Source organism: Coturnix japonica, chromosome 18 (genome assembly GCF_001577835.2).
Source record: "Coturnix japonica isolate 7356 chromosome 18, Coturnix japonica 2.1, whole genome shotgun sequence".
NCBI classification, from domain to species: domain Eukaryota; kingdom Metazoa; phylum Chordata; class Aves; order Galliformes; family Phasianidae; genus Coturnix; species Coturnix japonica.
The window spans coordinates 4,006,179-4,027,497 of NC_029533.1; the positions used below are offsets into that span (position 1 = coordinate 4,006,179).

The following is a 21,319-nucleotide window of genomic DNA, read 5'->3' on the forward strand; positions in this document are numbered from 1 at the left end:
CCAACCGACAGGGCCTGGCTGCAGGATCCATATGGGCTCTGTGGCTGTTGGCTGGGCGCTGCCAGTGGAGCTGCTGGGAGCTGCACTCAGGTCCTGGCAGGGACTACACTTCCCAGCAGGCTGCGAGGGAACGGAAAGGGAAAAGAAAGGGAAGGGAAGGCTGGGCCTTCCTGAGCAAATGGGGGGGGGATGAGCTGTGTCCGGTGGGTGTCCGGTATGATGGGGGCAGCCGTTATGGTGCTGAGATTGGGGATGTGGGAGAGGAGCAATATGGGCACAGCGCTGTGATGCGTGTCGGGTGCGCTGTGTGTGCCGCGCTGATGGGAGGCAGGGAGAGCTACAGCAGGATGAAAGCTGGGGGGTTCCCTTCATGCTGCTTTGCTTTCTGCTTGGGCCCAGTGGGACAGGCTGTGCCTCTTGTTTGGGATCCCTTGGCACTGTGGATCCGGAGCATGGGGGGTTATTTTGCAGCAGGATATTAACCACATAAACAGCTTCAGGAGCTCAGCGCCATCTGGGGTTTGTTTGTGTTTTTATTGCTTTTAAACTCTGATTGAGGCTTTTCGGAGTGGCTCAGAGCAGCGTGGAGGCAGCCTGCAAGCAGTATGGGGAGATGTTTATAACAGAGGTACGTTCATTAAGGCAGCTCAGTGCATCTTCCTATCCTTGCAGGTAGGAGGTTGGTGTGGATGTGAGCGATGCTCTCAGACCCCCTGAGAGGTGAAGGTGCAGCTCAGGTGAACCTATAAACAAACCTGCCCTGAGCACAGGCTTCCTGCAATGGTGAGTGTGATAGGGCACAGAGCAGGCCTGGGGAGCCCAGCTTTATGGCTCTGGCTCATTAATGTGGTGGCAGAAGGGGAGGGCTTCATTACTGCTCAGTGTGTGTGGGGAAAGCACGGGGTGGATGTTCATCTTGTAACAAGGCAATCTGCCTTTTTTCTTAGGCTGCAAAATCCAAGGCAAGTCTGAGAGGTACGTTCACCCACCTGCTTTCCTTCCAGCACCCAAAGGTGCTTTGGTTTGCTAGGAGCCTCTTACTGAAATAGGAGGCTTTTTTACATCTGATTTAGTGATCTCACCTGCCTCAGCTCCTTTAATACGTCTTGTTTTAGGCTCCATTGATGACGTGCTGGGTGACCTCCTGGGATACGATGGTAAGGAAGGGCAGCATCCTCACACTGTTACTCCTCCTGGGAGCAGGAGGAGCTGGTGTAAGAGCCATTGCTCTCCAGGAGGGCTCCAGTTGTGAGAGGGGATGAAGGAGGGAGCAGAGCTGAGAACATGGATTCTATGTGCATTGAACAGGGTTGGACATTGGCTTGGGGAGGCAGAACAAAGTTCATCTCCAGTTAAAGCCTTTTTTGGCCCATAAGGAGACAACAAATTCCCCCTTGGCATTCCTAGGTCAGCAAATATGCCTATGTCTAACATCATAATCTCTCTCTGCCTTGTTTCCAGATGAAGACCCTGCTAAATCTTCCCAACCAGCTGATGTCAGCAGTGGGAGAGCCCGGGGCAGCAGCTTGCAGGCCAGCAAGAAGTGAGTTCCATTGGCATGCAGCCTCAGCTGCTTGCTTAAATACAGCAGTCCCAGCACTGATGTCTTAATTGCTATTATTCATTTTAGCCTCATTTTCCCCAGCTCATGTGTGGTGCTGCTAAACCCAAGGCTTGTGTTACAGGTCATTTCTGGAGGATGATTTCTTTAGCAAGCTTCCTGCAGAGGATGTGGAAGCTGCAGAGGTGAGCCCAGTGTTTCAATAGAGATCCAGGGTGTCCCAAAGGCTGGGGCTGAATGGGGCCAAGTTCACCCCTGGCATCACTCCATCCAGGACTGCAGTGGGCTCTGAGTGCTGGAGCAGTTTACTTAGGACTGTAGTAGATGCCTGTGGTCTACATTTACATCTGGGTTTTGAACTCCAGGCTGTTACTTCTGGGATGAGGAGCTTGCAGAGTTTGTCTGTCTGATCTCTCCTCTCTTTGGCACACAGGAATCGAGTATCTCTGATGCAGACCCACAAGCTGTGCTGCAAACCCTGAAGGTAATGTGGCTCTGGGCAGCCTGGTCTGGTGGTTGGCGACCCTGCACACATCAGGGTGGTTGAAACCAGATGATCATTGTGGTTCTTTTTAACCCAGGCTGTGCTATGATTCCACAATATGAAACACCCCTTTTTGATAGGCAGTGTTGTACCAAGGGAACAGCAGCACTGGGGCATCCATCACTCACTGCTTTCATCCTGTTGCTTTCCAGGAAATGGATGACATGGAAGCTGATCTTTTGGGAATATCAAAACCCAGTTCTGGGCTGGGAAAGGCAGCTACAAAAGGCCCAGGGAAATGTAACAGCTCAGAGGGAACAGTGAAATCTGCAGGGAAGGTGCCAGCTCCTGAGAAAGGTAAAAAGGAAATTCTGCTCCTCTTTTCACAGCTTGATTGTGAACAAGCACGGGGTATTTGCATACCAAAATCCTTTTCCTGATCACTTCTGTATGGAAGGAAAGACAGAGGGGCTGCAATAAGGATAGACCAGTTCCCAGTACATCCTGCTCTTCTCAAGGCACTTCTCCCCTTTCCTGCTTGTGAGGCAGCTCCTCCATAGAGATTCCCAGTCCATAGAGGTGCTTAATGGGGAACACTACAAGAAAAGCAGCCTTCAGCTGGAGCGGGACTGGGACTCCTCTGTCTGCTGTGCTCTGAGTGAGCTGTGGCTTCTGTTTCTAGGAGGATCTGCTCCTGAGATGGATAAGAAACCGCTCTCATCCCCACCTGCTTCCCGACAGTACAAGAAATTTCACTTTGAAGGTGGGTTCTCCCTTCTCTTCCACATGTCGATGCCTGGCAGCAGCTGAGGGCTCTGCCTTTGCTTCTCTTCTGTTAGCTGAGGGCTATGGGGTACTTGGCTTAGTCCAGAGTTGTTCTAAATAATATTGAGTTTATTGGTTTTCAGTTTGTTTTGTTATTATTGGCATTGCCATTATTATTATCATCCCTTCCTGCCCCTATGGGGTAAAATTCCTAGATGTAAACGATCCTTTGGCTGGGCTTCTGTCTGATGAGGAGCAGGATGTACCCAAGAAACCATCTCCAAAAGGCAGTGAAAGAAGCACAGAGAAGAAAACAGAGCTGGGCAAAGAGAAAGGTAAGCAGGGATGCTCAGTGCACCTCTTACATACTGAACCAACTGGCAACTTGGATTAGTTTGTGTGGGTTCCAGATGAATAAATTGCAACCCAGCTGGTTCCATCTCATACGAATCATTGTGATCATTTATAGAGCAGCTTCGTCATGGGGTTAATTGTAACACAGCTCACTGAGTGCTTGATGTTTCCAGTGTGCCACAGGTTACAGCACTGACCCTTCCTTGCTGGGAGTGGAAGCTCAGCTCTTACCTTTGGCCTCATCCAGCCTGTTTCATGCCTTGCCAAATGAAAGCAAGTCACTGGCTGAGGGTTGAGGTGGCTGAGAGCACCGTCAATCAGCTCAGGCTAAAGCTCAATCAGGGCACCTCCAGGTTGAACCCAGCTCTATAGGGGCTGGACTTATGCACTGAACCTCTTGTTCCTGCAGTAGGAATGTTAAAGGACTGTGTAGTCCCTTCATGCCACTAAATCTGCTCTGCTGCAGAGGTGGACAGAGCAGCTGGTGAGTTAAGGCAAGGCCTGAGGGTGCACTGGGGAATATTTTACAGGGGGCTGGAATTACCTGATATGAAAGGTATATAAAAAGCCATAAATCTGGTGTTAAACAGAGCCAGAAACACCATGTTACAAAACTCAGCAGTGTCCCATCAGTCACTCTGATACTTGCCGTGGGGTTTGGTTGCTGAGATGTGCTATTTCAAAGTGACTTTGAGAAGAAAGAACACTCGGGCTGTTCTGATCTCTCATTGCTGGGATAAAAGTAAAACAACAAAGTCCTGATCAAATCTTCTGCTTCTGTGCCCCTATCCACAGAGCTACTCCCACCCCAGACAGCCCAACACACTGCAGCCCCAGCCCGGCGAAAGGAGGAGCTGACATTTGATGATGATGATGCTGATGACCTGATGGATGTGCTGGGATTCGGTGATAGCCATAAAGGAGACCAGAAGCAGGGAAAGAAGGCGGAAGAGTAAGGCATTCCTGGGCAATGAATGAGGGATGGGAGTAAAGCAGGGGGTTGTCTGTGTATGAGGTGATGTCACCATGCTGGGGGTTGCTGGAGCTTCTGCTCTTGAATCCCAGAGCAGCCTCATTTACAGAGAAGAGACAGAACACATTGACAGGGCAGTGTCTGGGGATGGCTCTGCCTCGTGGATCATCTCCTGCTCTGTCCCCAGCAGAGAGGAGGTGCGTCCGGCCCGCTCCAAGCTGGATGAGTTACTGGGACGAGGCTCCGTCACCAAGATCCTGGAACGACCAGGTGCAGGAGAGCACAGAGAGTTCAAACTGGATAAGAAGTACCAAAAACAGCCAGGTGAGTGCAGCCAGGGATGCTAGGAAAGTCTGCAGAGGTGATGCTGATATCTAAAGGCACTTACAGGGGAAATACCCTATTTGCAATGGTGAGCAGGGTTGCTAATGAGCTCCCCAGCAGCCCCACGGGGAAGGCAGCCAAAGCAAAATGTTATACTGTGGCTTGGGGGCAAGCTGGGGGTGTTTGCACAACTCAGTTGCCTTGGAACACGGGCTGGTTTCCAGCAAAGATGCTTTTCCCAGCCTCAGTGAGGAGCCACGTTGCTCACAGGTTTCCAATGGAGGTGTTTCCAGCTGTGATTTCCCACTGGGAATTGCAGGGGAGGAGGAGGGCTGGTATGTTGGCCAGGCGCTGCTCCTCTAGGTGCTGACTCAAAGTTGCTTGTCTGAACAGAGAAGGAAGAGGGTTGGGACGAGGAGGATTTTGTCTTTGGAGCTTACCAGCCCACGGTGGCCAGCACACCCGAGGGCCGCCCCTCCAGGAGGCAGTCTGTAAGGTACTGTGCTGTGTGTGTGACCGTGGCTCCATGCACTGACCATATTAGCAGAGGTTCACCCTGGTCACCCTCACAGGCAGGCATTGCAACTCCTTCTCCTTGCAGCAGGTTTTCAGCTGAGAGCAGTGGTGAACCAAAACCAGACCTACCCTCCAAACCTCCTCCTGCATCCAGCCAGGGCTCTGCACGGGGCAGCAGGGCTGGGGGTGACTGGCTGGGCCTGAAAGATGAGGATTTTTTGGATTCGGAGCCTCCATCTCCAGCTAAAACCAGTCCTGCTGTGAGCTCCCAGCAGCTCCCGGCTACAGGAGAAGCAACGTCCAAACCCAACCAACTGGAAGAGGAGAACTGGCTGAGCGCTGCCTTGTCTCGCAAGAAGGCCCAAGCTCAGGCAAAGGCTCAGCAGGGAAGTGCTGTGCCCCTGGAGACCCCAGGCAAAGGGCTGGATCCCAGCCCTCCCATCAGGTGGGGGCATGACTGATGGTTCCTGTTTGCTCTGTATGTAGCAGCTCCAGGATGGCCGCTCAGAAAGCCTTGGCTCAGCTTTTAGGAATCCATTTTAAGCACTATCTTATGCTCTTTGCTTGCAGCCAGCCAGACACCTCTACAGGAGCAGCACCACAGGCAGCTGCCCTGCAGGACAAGGCAGCGAGTGCAGACAGCTCTGGGTAAGGCTTCCTTCTCATTTCATTCGTCCTCTGTAGCCAGTAGCCAACACTGGTCAGTTTGGTCTGAGACTCTGTAACAGAGGAAAGGCAGCTCTGTACGAACACCTTTAAACTTAAGATGTACCAGGCAGGGTAATGTCCTTGCATCTCACCATGAGCTGTGACACTGTGTGTCAGCATGCTTTGTCTCATGTGTTTCTCTGCCCATACAGGCAGCCTGTCCCCTGGCTCAGCACTGTGACACAAGCTTCAGCTCAGCCACTAGAGCCTGCAAAGAGGGAACCCCTGAGAGATGCCGGCCACGTCGGTGTGTTTCATATGATGGGTCAGTTTGGGGAGCAGCATGGCCCACTTTGGGCAGCTGGGCTGACTCTGTGTCCCTATGGCCGGCTGCTGGAGCAGAGCAGGAGCCTTTCTGCTCTGTGTGGGAGACCTGGACCCTCGTCCTTCTGGAAGGGGATGATTCCCACTGCTGTGTCTGAATGACACATTTGTTGAACTTTCAGGCCCTGCAGCACCATCCCCAGCAGAGCAAGAGATGCAAAGCCCTGCCCAGCTTGCTCAGGTATGTCTGCTGGGACCATGCCTGGAGGTGCAGGATCAGAGGGATCATTGGGCCCTGCCCAGTGTCAAGCTCCCTGAGAGCATCCATGTCTCTGCAGGTTGCCATGCCCAGTGCACCCCTCCAGGCTGCCTCACAGCTGCAGGTGAAGCTCATGATGTCGCTCAGAAGCTGATGGCTATGCCACAAAGCCATGATGCTGAATCTTGATCTATTCATCTCCCACAGGTCGAATCCACATCTCTGGGCTCAGTGCATGAGAGGTGGCCAGGAGCTCCCACATCCCAGCCCTACGAGGATCCAACAGGCTGTCGGGAAGCACTGCTCAGTGCCCAGGCCCGTGTGGCAGAGCTGGAGAGCCAAGTAAGCCCCATTTTTGCTTGCTGGATGGGGTACCACAAGTTACTTAGTGGGAGGAGAGAAACTAAATCATCTCCATACAGCATCAGGATGACAGGGGAGAAGAGAAACCTCCCAGTCCAGGAATGCCTGCTGCCACCAGGTGCTGCTATAGGAGCTCTGTCCTTCTTTGACCTACTTTGCATGCCCAACAGGTCCACATGCTGGAGCTGGAGCGGACGCAGCACAAATTATTGCTGGACAGCCTTCAGCAGAGGCACCAGAAGGACCTGGATCTTCTCGAGAGCGCACACAGGTACAGGGCTCTCACCCACCCTCCCTCTGTGTCACATTCTTGCCTGTAGCCCTTTCCTCTCTCCATTGGTGGGACTGCAAGAAAGCTTTCCAAATCCATCCCCAGAGTGGGTAGGCACAAAGCCGTGTTGATGCTGACCCACTGGAATCTGCTCTCACCAACACTGTCCCACTGTTGATAGAAGAGGGACCAGTCCCTTTGCTGGCATGTCCTCAGCTAGAACACCTTACTGGGCAGCAGTGGGACAGTTCAGGGCTCAGTCTGCAGAAAGTGCCTCAGTTTTCCCCTGCACACCATAACCCCAATCTCCTTGCTAGGTCCTCATGTGCACTGTGGATGGAGAGTGCCAGGTAATGCCATGAAAGCAGCACTTATTGTTTGCCCTAACACCTTTGGGGGCTGTTTCTGATCAGGAGCCGGATGGAGGTGGTGGAGGAAACCTATGGGCAGCGGGAGGTGAGGCTGCGGAGAGAGAAGGAGCAGCTGGAGGTTCAGCTGCTGTCACAGAGGAACGATGCAGAGCAGGCACGGGCAGATCTGGTGGCACAGCACAAGCAGCACATGGCCACACTGGAGCAGCAGAGCGCCCAGGAGCTGGAGCGGCTGCGAGAGCTGCAGAGGTGAGCAGAGCATAATGCATGTAGTGCAAGTCTTGTCTCCTCCATCTTGGGAAATGGACCAGGAAATGTTTTGGGGACATAGAAAAAGGAAAGATCAGGCTCCAGAAGCACTGGGTTGCGGTGGATTTTGGAGTGAGATTGGCTTTGCATGTTGGCAGAGCAAGACCTGGCTGTAGACATCATTTCACAGTGAATGCGCTGTATTTTGAAAGAAGAGCCAAATGTTTTATGTCCCCCTATTCCTTATATTCAGGTCCTTGTGTCACTGATATCTACATGGTGATAGCCAATGAAAAATTACAGCTTTTGGCAAAGAAACCCATCACCCTCAAATGTAGCCCATCCCAGATGTGAATGCTGTCAGTGGGACGCCCCAGCTCAACCCCACAACCAAGCTTCATTCACAGTGCCCATTGCGGGGAGCACCAACTCACACCATCCCCTATTGGGTTCCTTCCTCTGTGTCCTGCAGGTCATCTGTTCAGGAGATGCTCAAAGACCACGAAGAGCAGCTCCAGCGGCTGAAGAGACTGAAAGACCAGGAGATCGATGCAGTGACCAGCGCCACTTCACACACCAGGTACTGATGGACAGTGGTACCGGTCCACTGCGTTCCCTGTCCTGCAGTAACCAGCCTCGGGGCAGGAACCAGCCACAGATGCTCCTCTCTATAGTGATATGAAGCACGTCCCGCAGAGGTGACCTATCCCCTTGCTTTCTCTGCAGGTCTCTGAATGGTGTCATTGAGCAGATGGAAAGGTTCTCCAGTGATCTGCACAAGCTCTCGCACAAGGTGGAGGCCGCACACCACAGCACCTCTCAGGAGCTGGCCATGGGAGCCCGGCAGCGGGATGAGCAGCTCAAAGGTAAATCTGCCCTTCACCTGGTGACAGGGCTGTAGGACCAGAAAATAAGGAGGTCCAGCCAAAGGCCAGGAGCACAGGCTGACAAAGATCTGTCTACTGTGGTCATTGGATTCCTCAGCATTATCAAACAGTGTCCTGGCAACATGCAGATGATGAGCACAAGATCACACTGTTTGTTTGGGTTTTTTTGTTAATGTGATGGATATAGAGGGAGCTTCCAACCCCAGCATGATGAAGGATGTTGGAGAGGGTGGTGGTGGTGCGCTCAGGGTGCTGTGGGTTAAGTGTGCAGAACCCTGGGGTTCACAGCCCTGCTGCTGCCTCTCCCCAGTGCTCCAGGACAGGCTGTCACAGCAGCAGAGGGACATGGAAGAGGAGAGGAACCGACTCCAGGAGGTGATTGCCAAAATGGAGGCCAGGCTAAGTGAGCAAACTCGGCTGCTGGAGCAGGTGGGTGCACAGCCTGGGTCAGCTCTCTGGATATGAGGAAGGTAATGTCTCCCCATTGGAGATCCCTGATTTGGAGCTTGTAAATGCTATTTGTTTCTTCCCTGTGTCCTGGACCAGGAGCGGTGGAGGGCGACAGCAGAGCAATCCAAAGTGGAGTCTCTGCAGCGCTCCCTGGAGGAGCAGCGACGAGTCATGACCCAGCAGCTCTCCATGGAGCGGGCAGAACTGGAGAGGGCAAAGGTGAGATGGGACAGACATCTCTAAGTGCTTTTCGTACTCATGAGTCTGTCTAGGGCTACACTGCAATGTATGGTAGGTGAAAAACTGAGTTCTGGGCTACAGCATCCCTCATCTCCCCTCTGTCCCCTGCCTGCTCAATGCCATGCCTTGTGGTGCAGTGAATCTGGTGCCATCTATCCGCCTCTCTATGCAGGATTCACCCTAAGCAACCGACTTGGCCAGCCTTATAGATGTCAGGTGGGGTTTAGTGGCAGAGATGGGTTAAAGGAGAAAATCCCACGGCTGGAATACTTAACGCTGTCTATCTCCCTCTTGTGTTCTGCAGAGTGCTTTGCTGGAGGAGCAGAAGTCAGTGATGCAGAAGTGCTCGGAGGAGCGCCGTAAGCTGGCTGTGGAGTGGGCTGAATTTCACACCCAGCAGCAGCTTAGCAAGGAACGGATGGAGCGTGACATAGACCGAGCCCTGCAGTTGGATTCCCAAAGGGAAGGCACCATCATGAGCCTGGCCAAGGTATGGCAGCAGAACCCCTTCCTGTAGCATCCAGCACTGCCTGGCAGACAGCAGGAATCCCCATCCTACCTGCAGGAACATGGGGAGAAGTTCAGAGCTGGCTTTGGGTGTTTAGGATGGAGTCATTGCACTGTGTCTGGTGATGGGAAATGGATTCTTCCCAGGGCAGCTCCCTCCTGGGGCAGGTTAGAAAGGATGGGGCACAGACAGTGAAGCAAGAGCTGCACTGTTAAGGTCTAACAGAGTGGTAATGTGTGTGTGCCTGTACAATCCCAGCTCTGCTGGGCCCTGGTCCCCAAGAGTGAATGGATGAGGGCACTGCTTGGTGTTGGTCTGCAACACAGACCTGATGTACAGCAGGAGTTCAGTGGGACAGATGACTCCCATCACTTGGGAAGACAGGAGATAGTGTCCAGGACAGGGTTGGTAATACATCCATTGCACCCATGTCCATCCTAGGAGCAAGCAGAGCTGAAGATACGGAGCCGAGAGCTGAAGGTCAAAGAGGAGCAACTGGAAAGGGACAGAGAGCTGCTGGAGGAGGCCAGGCATGAGCTGAGGCTGGAGAAGGAGAAGGTGAAAGGGGCTGCACTGCGCATCCGGCAGCAGGAGGAGGAGATCAAGAACATGAGCAAGGTAGGTGGAACACTTGTGCTGCAGTTCACAGCTGCACACAGACTGGCAGCAAAGCTGGGGTGTCACATCCCTCCTGAGGCCATGCATCCTGATCCTGTCCTGGAGGGGAGATGAGGGGACATACAAAGGCATTCTGTCCCAGGGCAGTGAGGGTCACTGCCCCCCTTCTCCCCATCCTCTGCCTTGCAGCTCTCAGCACAGAAGTATGAGGAAGGGGAGCGAGCCCTGCAGGATGCGTGTAGGATAGAGTCCGAGCACCAGGCCAGGCTGCAGGTCATACAGCAACACCTGGAGCAGCTCAAGCAGCAAGAACAGCACCTGCAACAGGTAATGTACCCTCACCTTCCCTTCTTAGCCTGGGGCCACCATGCCAAGAATCTGAACCTTTGCTGATCACCTCTCCCTTTCTCCTTGGGATGGGGCAGGAGAGGTTGAGCGTGGCTCAGCAGAGGAGACAGCTTGAAAAACTGCACAAGAAGCTGCCCAACAACCCCACACTGCTGCTGAACACAGACCAGAACCTCAGTGCTTCCACCAAGGGTCTCTCCAGCACGTTGAGTAAGGCCTTCTGCACACTGCTGGTGGGAAGGGGCATGCTGGGGAACTGCTGCACTTTCAATTCACTTCTCAGAAGTACTGAGATGCTACTGGGGCCTGTTTTAGCTGTTTATATACAGTATAAACATCAGGTCTGAGTTGGTGTTGGCCGCTCCATGCTCTTAAGGAGTTCTGTTGAGCTCTGTGAGCCAGGGCAATGCCAAGAGGGGGAATAGAGGGAGATATAGGTGGGCTAAAGCCCATTTGCTCTGGGAAGCTGGGCAGGACCCCACTCAGAAAGCAAAAAAGGGATGTTCTTTTGCTCCCATCTTCCTCTAACAGCAATAAGACTGCACGCTTGTGCTGTCATTGCAGGTTTTCCACCTCCCATCAAGACATTGCACAGGAATGTGAACACAACCGCCTCAATGGAGCTCTATGCCAAACTGCTGGTGTTGAAACACCGGGCACAGCAGGTGAGTGGGGCTGGGATGGGCCGGGAGCAGGGCAGGGTGCAGCTCTGACACCCCATCCTCCCTGCTCAGGACCACAGTTTCCTGGAGGACGAGCAGCTCTTCCTGGAGACCCTGAAGAAGGCGTCCTACAACACGTCACCTCTGTCAGTGTGAGGTGCCATTGTCGCCTTGAGCTGTGTGTGCATTGAGTGCTGGGCTGTGCAGATGGGGGGGAACAAGTATTAAATGATGTCTGTTTAAAGAAGCTGCCCTTCTTTTCTTTAAGAACTATTGAGTATTCGCAGCGTGAAGTCCTTCCCCTTGGCTCTGTGGTGTGTCAGGTCTTCATTGCTTCAGGGGCGCTGCTAATGTCTTTTTTATTGGCTTCGTTTTTGGCACCGAGGTCACTTAAGTAATCTAAACGGGGAAAGATCTAAACGGGGACATAGGGATGGAAATGTCACTGGGGACGAGGAGAGCTCGACAAAATGGGGACGTGGGGGCATTTCTAGACAGGCTCTGCGCAGGGCAGCCCTATCAACATGGCGACGGGGCCTTTTTAGGCAGGCACAGCTCTGGACGGCCTTGTTGCTATGGCAGCGGGGGCCTTTCATAGCAGGCCATGAGCGGCGCAGCCCGTTGCTGTGTGTGTCGCACATCATGGCGGCGCCCTTGCTGAGCGCGGCGCTGCGCTGCGCCTGGAGCGGGCGGGCGTTCGGTACCGCGGGTGAGATGGGGCCGGGGCCGGGGCCTGCACGGGGCTGTGGGTTGGGGCACATATGGGAAGGGCAAGTCAGGGGGTGGGGGAGTCTGCGGCCTTGCTGCTCCTGGTAGCTCGTTCCATCCCATAATGAAGCTCTTTGCGTCTCCAGCTGCGCTCTGTAAACGGGCCGCCCCCCTGGGCCCGATGCCGAACGAGGACATTGATGTGAGCAGGCTGGAAGAGCTGGAGAAATACCGCAGTTATACACGGTACTTTAAAATGGCCGAGAAGGAGAGCAGGAAAGTGAGGTGGTGGAAAACGTACCGACAGTACAGCGACACACAGCAGGGTACGGAGCGACCGGACGGGAATGTGGGGGAAGAGACGGGTCTATGGGGGTCTGTACTGTGAGAAGGGACAGGTCTGTGAAGGTCGGTACTATGAGAAGGGATGGATCTATGAGGGTTGGTTCTATGGGAAGGGATGGGTCTGAGGGTCAGTACTATGGGAAGGGACGGGACTACGGGGGTCGGTACTGTGGGAAGGGACGGGTCTATGGGGGTCGGTACTATGAGAAGGGTTAGGTCTATGAGGGTCGGTACTGTGGGAAGGGATGGGTCTATGAAGGTCCGTACTGTGGAAATGGACGGGTCTATGAGGGTCAGTACTATGAGAAGGGACAGATCTATGAGGGTCGGTACTGTGGGAAGGGAGGGATCTATGGGGGTCGGTACTGTGAGAAGGGATGGGACTGTGAGGGTCAGTACTGTGGGAAGGGACGGGTCTATGAGGGTTGGTACTATGAGAAGGGATGGGTCTACGAAGGTCAGTATTATAAGAAGGTATGGGTCTATGAGGGTCAGTACTATGGGAAGGGATGGGTCTATGAGGGTCAGTACTATGGGAAGGGATGGGTCTATGAGGGTCAGTACTATGGGAAGGGATGGGTCTATGAGGGTCCAAGCTGCTGCCTGACGCTGTAGTGGCTTTACTCCATCTCTGCTGTTGTCAGGGTGCCCCCCACCAACACCCAGCCATGGCCTCGGGCACCTCCAGGCATGGAGTGCACACAGCTCTGTGCAGTGCCGTGGCCTCACTGTAAAGCATTTCCTCAACTAAATCTCCCCATGTATTAGTTTAAAAGCCCTCCCCCTTGTCATTATCAGAGCACTTAAAAAGTCTGACAGCTGTTTCCTAGGAGATGGGATTGGCCAGGACCTTCTAAAAGATAGAATGGAGTAAAGTGGGGGTTTCTTAAAGCACTGACAGTATCCAAGGAAAGACCTGAAAAACAGACTTTTTAGACCACTTGCAGTTTGGTTTGTGTGCCCAGCAGCCCCCAGGGCCAGATCTACAAACTTCTAGAGCTGAGGATGCAGCCAGCTTGGGGAGGAGGGAGCAGAAGTGTGGAGGTGGTGGAATGGAGTAGCTGATGGCTGGAGGTCTGCCTCTCTTTCCCACACTCTCTAGGTCTACTGTAGCTTGTATTTTGGGGGGGGGAGCTTTCAGACTTCACACGTGTGATTTTATTACCCTTCTCTAAAGAGCCGAAGACTGACATCAGCCTGCCGCGTGATAAGGTGCTACGGGCGGGAGAACACAAGGAAAGAAAAAGAATCCTGAAGCAGAACCACCAGAACGCCGAGATGGAGAGAGCAGCACGGCTCCGGACTGGTGTGTGCCCCCACCGGCCCCCATCCCAGCCATTCCCTCCCCCCAGCAACTCCTGCAGTGTTTCTCTGTCTCCACAGCACTGATCCCTCTCGATGAGGTCAGGGCAGAATGGGAGAAGACCAGCGGCCCTTACCACAAGCAGCGCCTGGCGGAGCACTATGGGATATTTCGTGACTTGTTCCAGGGGGCCACCTTCACCCCCTGGGTTAGTTTGAGGGTGGGATACAACCAGGAAGATGAGCACGTGGTGCCAGTCTACTACGGGAACATGGTGACTCCATCAGAGGTGTGTGAGGGGTGTTGGGGGCTTCCCATGGGAAGGCTGTCTGTTCTGGGAGCTTCCTCTTACAGAAGTATTTCCTCTGTGGTTAAAGAGGGATGTTTCTTGGTTGTGATAGGGCAGAAGTTTGCAACAGGATCGTTGCCTGTTGGCTGGCTCTTATCCCTCTTGGGGCTCCCTGGATGGAACTGTTGCTGTGTCATGGCCATGCCCAGGACATATTCATGTTCTTTGCATTACAGTTAGACTCAATGGAAGTTGTTGTTCAAGTGGTTGCTGTTGTCTTTTATTTAGGCTTCCAATCCTCCTGAAGTGTCGTATGAGGCAGATAAAGGCTCTCTCTGGACTTTATTGCTCACAAATCCAGGTGAGTTCCTAGAAACATCTTTAACTATGTCGTTTCATTCTGCTTTCGGTTTCCTTTTTCTTTTGGCTGCATCAGATGATCACGTCATCATGTATCACATGATACTTGCTAAGCAGGGACTGTCCCTTAAGCTGCAGGTACAGAAAACAGCTTCAAAGCCTGTATCTGGAAAGGAAACCACAATTCCTTGCTTTTTGTTTTGAGCTTAGTCCTATAACAAATCATTTTTCTGCTATGAATAAGAACACTGGGAGGTTTTGAGCTGTGCCCCCACCCTTGGAGTAGGTTCTGGTCATTCTTATTTGGTGATTGAGGCAAACATTGAGTTGTCACTAAGGCCTGTTTCTCCTTTGTGTGCATTTACAGATGGACATTTAAGAGAGACTGATTCAGAGTACCTCCATTGGCTGGTGTGAGTATTGCACTTTATTGCTACAGGGTTCAGGTTGGGAGTAAGCTTTTGTTAAGACAGTTCCATGGCTTTCTCTGCTTTTCTTGCCATTGGCATCTTTCCCCCCTTGGTTTTGGTCCTGTTGAAGATTCAGTAGCTCCAAATGCTGCTGCTGCTTGGTATTCAAATCACTGAGTATGGTTGTTCTTCCAGTAAAATCAACTTCTTCTACTTGTTGGCATGTCAAACAATGCATAAAGTCAAATCCAAGTATAGTTCAGTGTGACCCACAGTTCTGTATGGAACTATTGGTCATAATGGAAGGAAATGAATGGCTGTCTAGTGAAACAAATCTGTGTTCAGGACAAACATCCCAGGCAATGACATCAAGTCGGGTAAGGAGATGTGCCATTACTTGCCCCCCTTCCCTGCCATGGGAACTGGCTACCATCGCTTCATCTTCCTGCTCTTCAAGCAAGATCGCCCCATAGATTTCAGCGAGGATGTCCGGCCGATGCCATGGTAAGTCAGGCTTTCTCTAGGCAGTTTTGTGCTTCCTTTGGCTTAGCAGCTGTTGTTTGCTATTGCAACAAGCCCAGTACTGCTGTAGCAGAGTAATTCTGTCCAGTCTGTAGGGGTGTTCTGGGCTGCTTTGAGTTTGTATGTTGCCTGAAGCCACGACCCCAGCCTTGCACTATTGAGTCCTGTTACTGTGAAGCAGGCTGTTAGGAGACTGCTTTGCCTTGCCTAGGGAAAAGCTGTGTGCACAGCTGGAGAAGCTGGGAGATGTTCTGTTGGCAACTGCCTTTTGCACTTCTGTGCTATGGGGTGACATGGGGAAGTTGTTGCTTAGCCAGGTGATGTAGGAAAAAAGCTTCACCTGTTCTTGTGCTCGTGTCTTGTTTCCAGCTACAGCCTCAAGATGCGAACCTTTAGCACGTTTGACTTCTACAGAAAGCACGAGGATGACATGACCCCAGCAGGGCTGGCGTTCTTCCAGTGCCAGTGGGACAGCTCTGTTACTTGGATCTTCCACCAGCTGCTCAGTAAGTCATGCACTGTGGGCCCACTTGTGGGTTGGGATGTGCCCCTGTGTGTCGCACACAGCCTCAGTGTGTGAGCTGTGGCTATTATCTTTCTATCTTTCTCTATCTTTCTTGGTCCTGGCTGTCATAGAGGCACTTGTTTAAGATCTTTTACAGCACAGACCTGGTGCTTATTGAGCTGTCTTCCACCAGAGTGACAGCAGTCTGAGGGAACAACCTCCAAAAAGCCATTTTGAATAAGCTTTTTAAAATAACATCAAGAAGAGCTTCACCAGAGTGTGCTTGAGCAGCCCAGCTCTTGTGTGCACGTGGGGGGAGGGTGGGCTTTAGATCTGAGCAGTCTTGTTAACGTTCTCCATTGTCCCTTTGCAGATATGAGAGAGCCTGTGTTTGAATTCGTGCGGCCGCCCGTTTACCATCCTCCACAGTTAAAATTCCCACGTTACCAGCCCCTGAGATACCTGGACAGATACCGAGACAGCGAGGAGCCCACCTATGGCATTTACTAGGGCCCTGGTGTCTCCCTTTTGCTCTGCTGTCCAGTGCAGGTCCAGCAGATGGGGCTGCCGGCTTCCCTGCCTTCACCCAGCCGGGCAGTCGGGAGCCTTCAGCGCCTCTAGAGGGAGAGACAACAAAATCTCAGCACCTTGGCTCTGAGTTCCACTTTGCTGGCTCTGCTGGAAGGCATGCGGCTGAGGGCAACAGGCATTCAGTGCTGGCAGCTGTCAGGGAAAAAGGCTGTTTCAGAGCACGTTCGTGGATGAAAACTAATCCACATCCAGGCTGAAATCCCGCTACTGGTTCTGTAGCAGAGCTGATGAGTAGCAGCAGCAAGACAGAGTCCACCAGAGATGCCCTGCCTTGCTTCTCTGGAAGGGTGACCGTTCTCCTTTCACCTGCCCATGAAACAAACAATCCAGGCCAACTTGCATCTCCTTCCCCTTTCTGTGCTGCAGTTCAGGGCTATGCCAGCTTTCATTTCTGTGTTCAGATTAATGAATCAGATTAAATACTCTGAGTGATGTTGGTGATGCTGACCTGTCTTTATTGGGAAGAGCTTGGCGTACCAGCCAGGTGGTACAGAGCTGGGGGAGCTCTGTGGAGAAGCACAGCTCTTCTGGACTGGATCTCCTTCCCTTCTTGGGCTTTGTAAGGAGGGAGGAGCACAACTACACAGGTGGTGAAGACATACAAGGTCAGCATTTGTGAGGCTGGATTCTCCTAATGGCTGCTGAAGCACATGAACATCAGTCTCCTTCACCTCACTCCCTACACAGCCTGTGCCAGATGTGGATGAATGGAGCACAGACAGAGCTGGCACTGCTGCAGTCCATGCTTTCTGCTCTGCTTTGCAGCGACCTCAGTGCAATCTCTCACTTTCATGTTCTAAATAACTCCCCAGACACATCCTAAGACCCTCCAGCCTGCAAAGGAGCTTGCATGGAAGTGCCCACCTGCTGCCATTGCTCAGCACCATTATCTGCAGGGTGCTCTGCTGCTGTCCTGAGGGGTGAGCACAAAGCAACAGCATGCAAGGAGGTTGCAGAGCTGTTACAGCTTAACTCCAGTAACGTGTGTGCAGCAATAAGGGGCCTGCAAGGGCAAGCAGACAAGGAGTGCAATGAGAGGTTGGGAGCAAGTGAGCGATGTGAAGACAAGGAGAGGGGGTTTGGTGCAGGGCAGTGCAGTCCCTTTAGGCTGCAGGCTCCAGCTGAATGAGGGCTGATTGCCTTGATGCCTGTGTTGTGTTTCAATGCTCAGCCCTGCTGATGTGCACTGAAAACAGGCAAGGAGCAGACTGGGAATGCCCACCTTGCTCTGCAAGCAGCGGTGCCTGAGCACATGAGAGTAGCATGAGCTGCATAATAAGGGAAGATGTGAGGTTGGGCTGGCTGGGTTGTAGCCTTTATCACTGCAGAAAGGAGGACAAGCAGCTGCTCTGACAGATGCTCTCTCAAGGAGCAACGATTGACAAATGAAAGAGTGAAATTGAATTGCACAGAACAGTGCAATTCCATCATTCCACAGTGCAAAACCCATCCAGTGCATGGATACAATGGCATGCCTTGCTCTGAGCCCTGTTAGCCCCTTGCATGGTGCTGTCAGTGCAGCATTTCCTGCATCCTGCAGTGCTGTGTCTGGGCAGCTGCACCCACTGGGTGTCACTTTAAGGGTACTGCTGGCCCAGAGCCCTGACCCGCCCCTATGCTCAGCGTCACACATCTCTTCCTGCTCTGCAGGCCGCTTCCAACCCTCCTGCTCCTTTCCCCATCCCCAGCTCAGCATGGCCTCCCCCACCTCGGAGAAGCTGGAGGACAAACTGCTGTGCTCCATCTGCCTGGAGCTCTTTGTGGTGCCCATCACTTTACCCTGCGGGCACAACTTCTGCGAGCACTGCATCGACAACCACAGGAACAAACAGGAGCAGGCGGTCAACGGGCCCAAGAGGGGCTACACGTGCCCTACGTGCCGCTACAGCTGCGAGCAGCATCTGGAGCTGAAGAAGAACGTGACGCTGAGCGACGTGGTGGAGCTGGCACGGACGGGCAGGGTGCAGGCAGGGGGCTGCGAGGTGGCCCATGTTGGGCTGTGCTCGTTGCATGGCCGCCCGCTGGAGCTGTACTGTGAGGATGAGCAGCGCTGCATCTGCTGCGTGTGCGTCGTGCGGAGGTGCCAGCAGCACCGCACGGCTCTGTTTGAAGACGTGCGCTCCAGGAAGCAGGTGGGGAAGAGATGGGGGGGTTGTGTGCTGAGCTGTGTGGCTGTCAGGCATGGAGGGCGCCCCAAAAGGCAGAACAAGGGGAGCCCCGTTGTGTGACGTTTGTGATCCCTTTGGTTTAGAAAAAAGGGGTGTAAAGGCACGAAGCAGCAAAGGAATGCAGCCTGCCCTGCTCCTAACATGGTCCTTGGGGGCAAGGGGCTGCAGTATGGGCTGCCTCCCTCCGCAGGCTCAGCTGGAAAGGTCCCTGGAAGAAGCCCAGAGAGAAGCAGAGAGGATGGAGCAGGCGCTGCGGGAGCTGGAGGAGCGGGCACAGAGCATCGAGGTGAGGCCACAGCCACCCCAGGGCTGGGCTGGGTGGGAGCACTCCACACCTCACAGCCTTCCATCCCTGCAGGACTCTTCTGAGAGGCTCCAAGCTGTGATCCTGAGCAAATTTACCCACCTGGAGGAAGCGCTGGCCAAGTTCCGGGAGCAGATGGTAGCCAAGGTGAAGCAGGAGGAGTCAGTGGCTATGGGACATATAGAAAAGGACCGGAATGCATTGAAGGATCATCTGGAGGCTCTTGGGCAGCACCGGGACCAGGCACAGCACCTGATGGACTGCACTGACCATCAGACCTTCCTCAAGGTACCATTGGTACACCCCAAATCCCACCCGTAAGGATGGAGAATGGGCATTTTGGGGCTGCCTATGCAGGTTTGGGGGCTGTCACATCTCCCCTGATATCTGTGTGTCCATCTGCAGGAGTTCCTGCAGCTCCCAACCCTGCAGAGCATGGAGGTGCCACCGCTGGTGGAGTTCAACGTGGCTGTTGTGATGGAACCCATGAGCGAGATCCTCACTGCTACCTCCAGGCTGCTGCTGGAGGAGCTGCCTGCCTCGCTGAGCCCCAGTGCCCCTGAAGCACCTGACCCCATTGCCCCAGGTGAGCTTCAGGCTGCCCTAAATGCCTCCACCTCACTTTGGCCATTGAGACTGTGCTGGGACACACGGGGATGAGGGCAGGTATCTGGGTACAGGAGGGGCTGGGTGGTTCCTGCGTGTCCCCTCCTTGCTGCTCACTCCCAAATGTGCACCCAATGGGGTTCCCTTCTCCTCTGCCCTCAGCAGCTGGGTGACATCACCCTCCATGCCTGTCCCTGTCACCCACAGGCCCGGTGCAGCCCGAGGAGACACCAATGAAGGTGGTGTCCAGCCCTGTCCCCAAGTGCCGGCTGCGTGCTGAGCTGCTGAAGGGTGAGGAGCAGGAGGGGGGGATGCTGCAGGGCTGGGGCAGCACTATGGGGTTGGGGAGAGGCTCCTTAGTAGGGGGCAGCAGCACAAGGGATGGCTTTCCCACAGTGCCTGCTATGGGGTCAGCCCCTGCTGATCTCACCCCATTCCCACCCTTCCCGATGCCCCAGATTTGGATGCAGCACTGTCCCAGTGCCAGCACCCAGAGGGGTGTGCAGGGCTGATCCAGTGCCCACCCCACACTCAGCCCTTGGTGCCCCTTCCCTTTTCCTTTAGGGACCGTTTCCTAAATGCTTCCTTTCCCATCTCCTCCCTGCTGAAAAAAAAACAACCCAAATACTTGTAATATTTAGGGTGCTTTGGTCAGGTTGCTTTTCCCAGCAAGGCAATCAGTGCATACAGGACCTATAAGGGTTTCTTCCACTGAGTCGCATGAGCTGTTCTCAGTGTTATTAATAGAAAAACCAACAACATTTATTAGCAGCAGCCAGGAGCCCAGAATAGCCAATGGGACCAGGTCAGTAAATCCCACAACCCCATATCTCCTCCTCAAACCCATCTGTTTAGGGGGAAGGGGGGTTCTGGTGGGGGCTGCCATGAACTTTGGGTTGTGCTGAAGCATCCCCATGTCATTGCTGTCCCCAGATCACCGAAACCTCACCTTCGATCCCGACACGGCCAACAAGTACCTGGAGCTGTCGTGTGCTCAGCGCAGAGCCAAGCACGGCCCCAGCACCGCTGCAGGTTGGCAGGAGCGCAGCCATCGCTTCGAGCCCTGGCAGGTGCTGTGTGTGCAGAGCTACGGGCAGGGCCGCCATTACTGGGAGGTGACCATCTCCAGCCATTCTGTGGTGCTGGGGGTGACTTACGGTGGGCTCTCCCGGCACAAAGTGAAGGGCTGCAAGTTCAACATTGGGCTGGATGGCGGCTCGTGGGGGCTGCAGGTGAGGGAGGACAGCTACGTCGCCCGGCACAAGGGGCAGGAGGAGAAAATCCAGCTGCGGCCATACACCGAGCTGGGGGTCTGCCTGGATTATGAGTGTGGGCTGCTCTCCTTCTATGGCCTCGGGGAGGAGGTGCAGCTCATCCATTCCTTCCACACCGTCTTCACGGAGCCGCTGTTCCCCGTGTTCTGGCTGTGTGAGGGCCGCACCATCACTTTGTGCCACAGGGACTGTGAGGGCAATGATGGAGAGCTGGGGCTGTGACATGTTGGGTAGGGAATAAGGCACACAGGTAATGGTGATGCTCTTGCAGCAGGGATGGAGACCCCAATCACTGTCCATAGGGACTTATGGGGGCTGTGCTCCCATGCAGATGGGATGTGGAGATGGGATTCCCTTTTGCCTTTTGACCTGGAGGAAAATGAGGCTTGAAGAGCCCATGGGAAGGTGTGGGGGCTGCAGGCAGGTCCTGTGCTCCCAGCCATCCCCACCCCCTCACACTGCTTTGGAGGTGGCAGAGCTGCCTTTTGGGGTGACACGTTTCTCACTGGAAGAAGCTGTTTACCCCAATAAAGTTCTGATTTCCTGCTGGTGTGACCTCAGTGCAGGTGGGGCTGAGCTGGGTGCCTCTGTTCCTGCATGTCCAGCAGCAGAAATAGTCATGGCTCTGTTTACAGCAGCACAGAGAAAAGGGAAACGTGATTTCCTATGTCTCTGCCCCAAGGTTGATCTGACCCAGAATAAAACCTCAAAGCTTTGAAGCTTCTCATCCCTGGGGATGCTGGTAAGTGGGTGAAATTG

At 53.6% G+C, this 21,319-nt stretch overlaps 3 protein-coding genes across 14 annotated transcripts; all 3 read left to right on the forward strand.

The window, feature by feature from the left end:
* The first annotated feature begins 116 nt into the window (after window positions 1–116).
* FBF1 (Fas binding factor 1) lies at window positions 117–11,422 on the forward strand. 11 transcript variants are annotated; one of them, XM_032448343.1, is made up of 31 exons: window positions 117–214; window positions 673–783; window positions 948–975; window positions 1,116–1,157; window positions 1,462–1,543; window positions 1,686–1,746; window positions 1,995–2,045; window positions 2,258–2,402; window positions 2,728–2,808; window positions 3,026–3,145; window positions 3,960–4,116; window positions 4,325–4,461; window positions 4,855–4,957; window positions 5,063–5,422; window positions 5,545–5,625; window positions 5,838–5,950; window positions 6,132–6,190; window positions 6,288–6,332; window positions 6,416–6,550; window positions 6,742–6,842; window positions 7,256–7,462; window positions 7,935–8,042; window positions 8,189–8,328; window positions 8,660–8,778; window positions 8,896–9,018; window positions 9,344–9,529; window positions 9,989–10,165; window positions 10,355–10,492; window positions 10,591–10,723; window positions 11,078–11,178; window positions 11,248–11,422. In XM_032448343.1, exons 2-31 carry the CDS (start codon window positions 781–783, stop codon window positions 11,329–11,331), a joined length of 3,420 nt encoding a protein of 1,139 aa, XP_032304234.1. In that variant the 5' UTR covers window positions 117–214; window positions 673–780; the 3' UTR covers window positions 11,332–11,422. The 11 variants fall into 11 exon arrangements, with proteins under 11 accessions (XP_032304234.1, XP_032304239.1, XP_015735057.1 ...); XM_032448348.1 differs by having other exon boundaries at window positions 5,838–5,932; XM_015879571.2 differs by having other exon boundaries at window positions 5,548–5,625.
* Window positions 11,423–11,752: 330 nt separating this feature from the next.
* On the forward strand, window positions 11,753–16,640 carry MRPL38 (mitochondrial ribosomal protein L38). Its single transcript, XM_015879606.2, has 9 exons — window positions 11,753–11,884; window positions 12,030–12,209; window positions 13,406–13,534; window positions 13,612–13,820; window positions 14,109–14,181; window positions 14,548–14,593; window positions 14,936–15,094; window positions 15,482–15,618; window positions 15,991–16,640. The coding sequence occupies exons 1-9, from the start codon at window positions 11,818–11,820 to the stop codon at window positions 16,125–16,127; spliced, it is 1,137 nt and encodes a 378-aa protein (XP_015735092.1). The 5' UTR covers window positions 11,753–11,817; the 3' UTR covers window positions 16,128–16,640.
* Window positions 16,641–17,760: 1,120 nt separating this feature from the next.
* TRIM65 (tripartite motif containing 65) lies at window positions 17,761–21,276 on the forward strand. 2 transcript variants are annotated; one of them, XM_015879603.2, is made up of 6 exons: window positions 17,774–18,340; window positions 18,567–18,662; window positions 18,735–18,968; window positions 19,086–19,266; window positions 19,494–19,577; window positions 20,220–21,276. In XM_015879603.2, the coding sequence occupies exons 1-6, from the start codon at window positions 17,903–17,905 to the stop codon at window positions 20,780–20,782; spliced, it is 1,596 nt and encodes a 531-aa protein (XP_015735089.1). In that variant the 5' UTR covers window positions 17,774–17,902; the 3' UTR covers window positions 20,783–21,276. The 2 variants fall into 2 exon arrangements, with proteins under 2 accessions (XP_015735090.1, XP_015735089.1); XM_015879604.2 differs by lacking the exon at window positions 19,494–19,577 and having other exon boundaries at window positions 17,761–18,340.
* Window positions 21,277–21,319: the final 43 nt, after the last annotated feature.

Excerpts from the sequence above, each read along its gene's own strand:
- FBF1 (XM_032448343.1), top strand. Across the intron at positions 5,423-5,544 it reads GATCCCAGCCCTCCCATCAG|CAGCCAGCCAGACACCTCTA; the intron begins GTGGGGGCATGA and ends GCTCTTTGCTTG. Across the intron at positions 6,333-6,415 it reads AGGCTGCCTCACAGCTGCAG|GTCGAATCCACATCTCTGGG; the intron begins GTGAAGCTCATG and ends CATCTCCCACAG.
- MRPL38 (XM_015879606.2), top strand. The coding sequence starts at position 11,818 with ATGGCGGCGCCCTTGCTGAGCGCGGCGCTGCGCTGCGCCTGGAGCGGG. Across the intron at positions 11,885-12,029 it reads GCGGGCGTTCGGTACCGCGG|CTGCGCTCTGTAAACGGGCC; the intron begins GTGAGATGGGGC and ends TTGCGTCTCCAG. Across the intron at positions 12,210-13,405 it reads GTACAGCGACACACAGCAGG|AGCCGAAGACTGACATCAGC; the intron begins GTACGGAGCGAC and ends CCTTCTCTAAAG.
- TRIM65 (XM_015879603.2), top strand. The coding sequence starts at position 17,903 with ATGGCCTCCCCCACCTCGGAGAAGCTGGAGGACAAACTGCTGTGCTCC. Across the intron at positions 18,341-18,566 it reads ACGTGCGCTCCAGGAAGCAG|GCTCAGCTGGAAAGGTCCCT; the intron begins GTGGGGAAGAGA and ends CTCCCTCCGCAG. Across the intron at positions 19,267-19,493 it reads ACCTGACCCCATTGCCCCAG|GCCCGGTGCAGCCCGAGGAG; the intron begins GTGAGCTTCAGG and ends TGTCACCCACAG.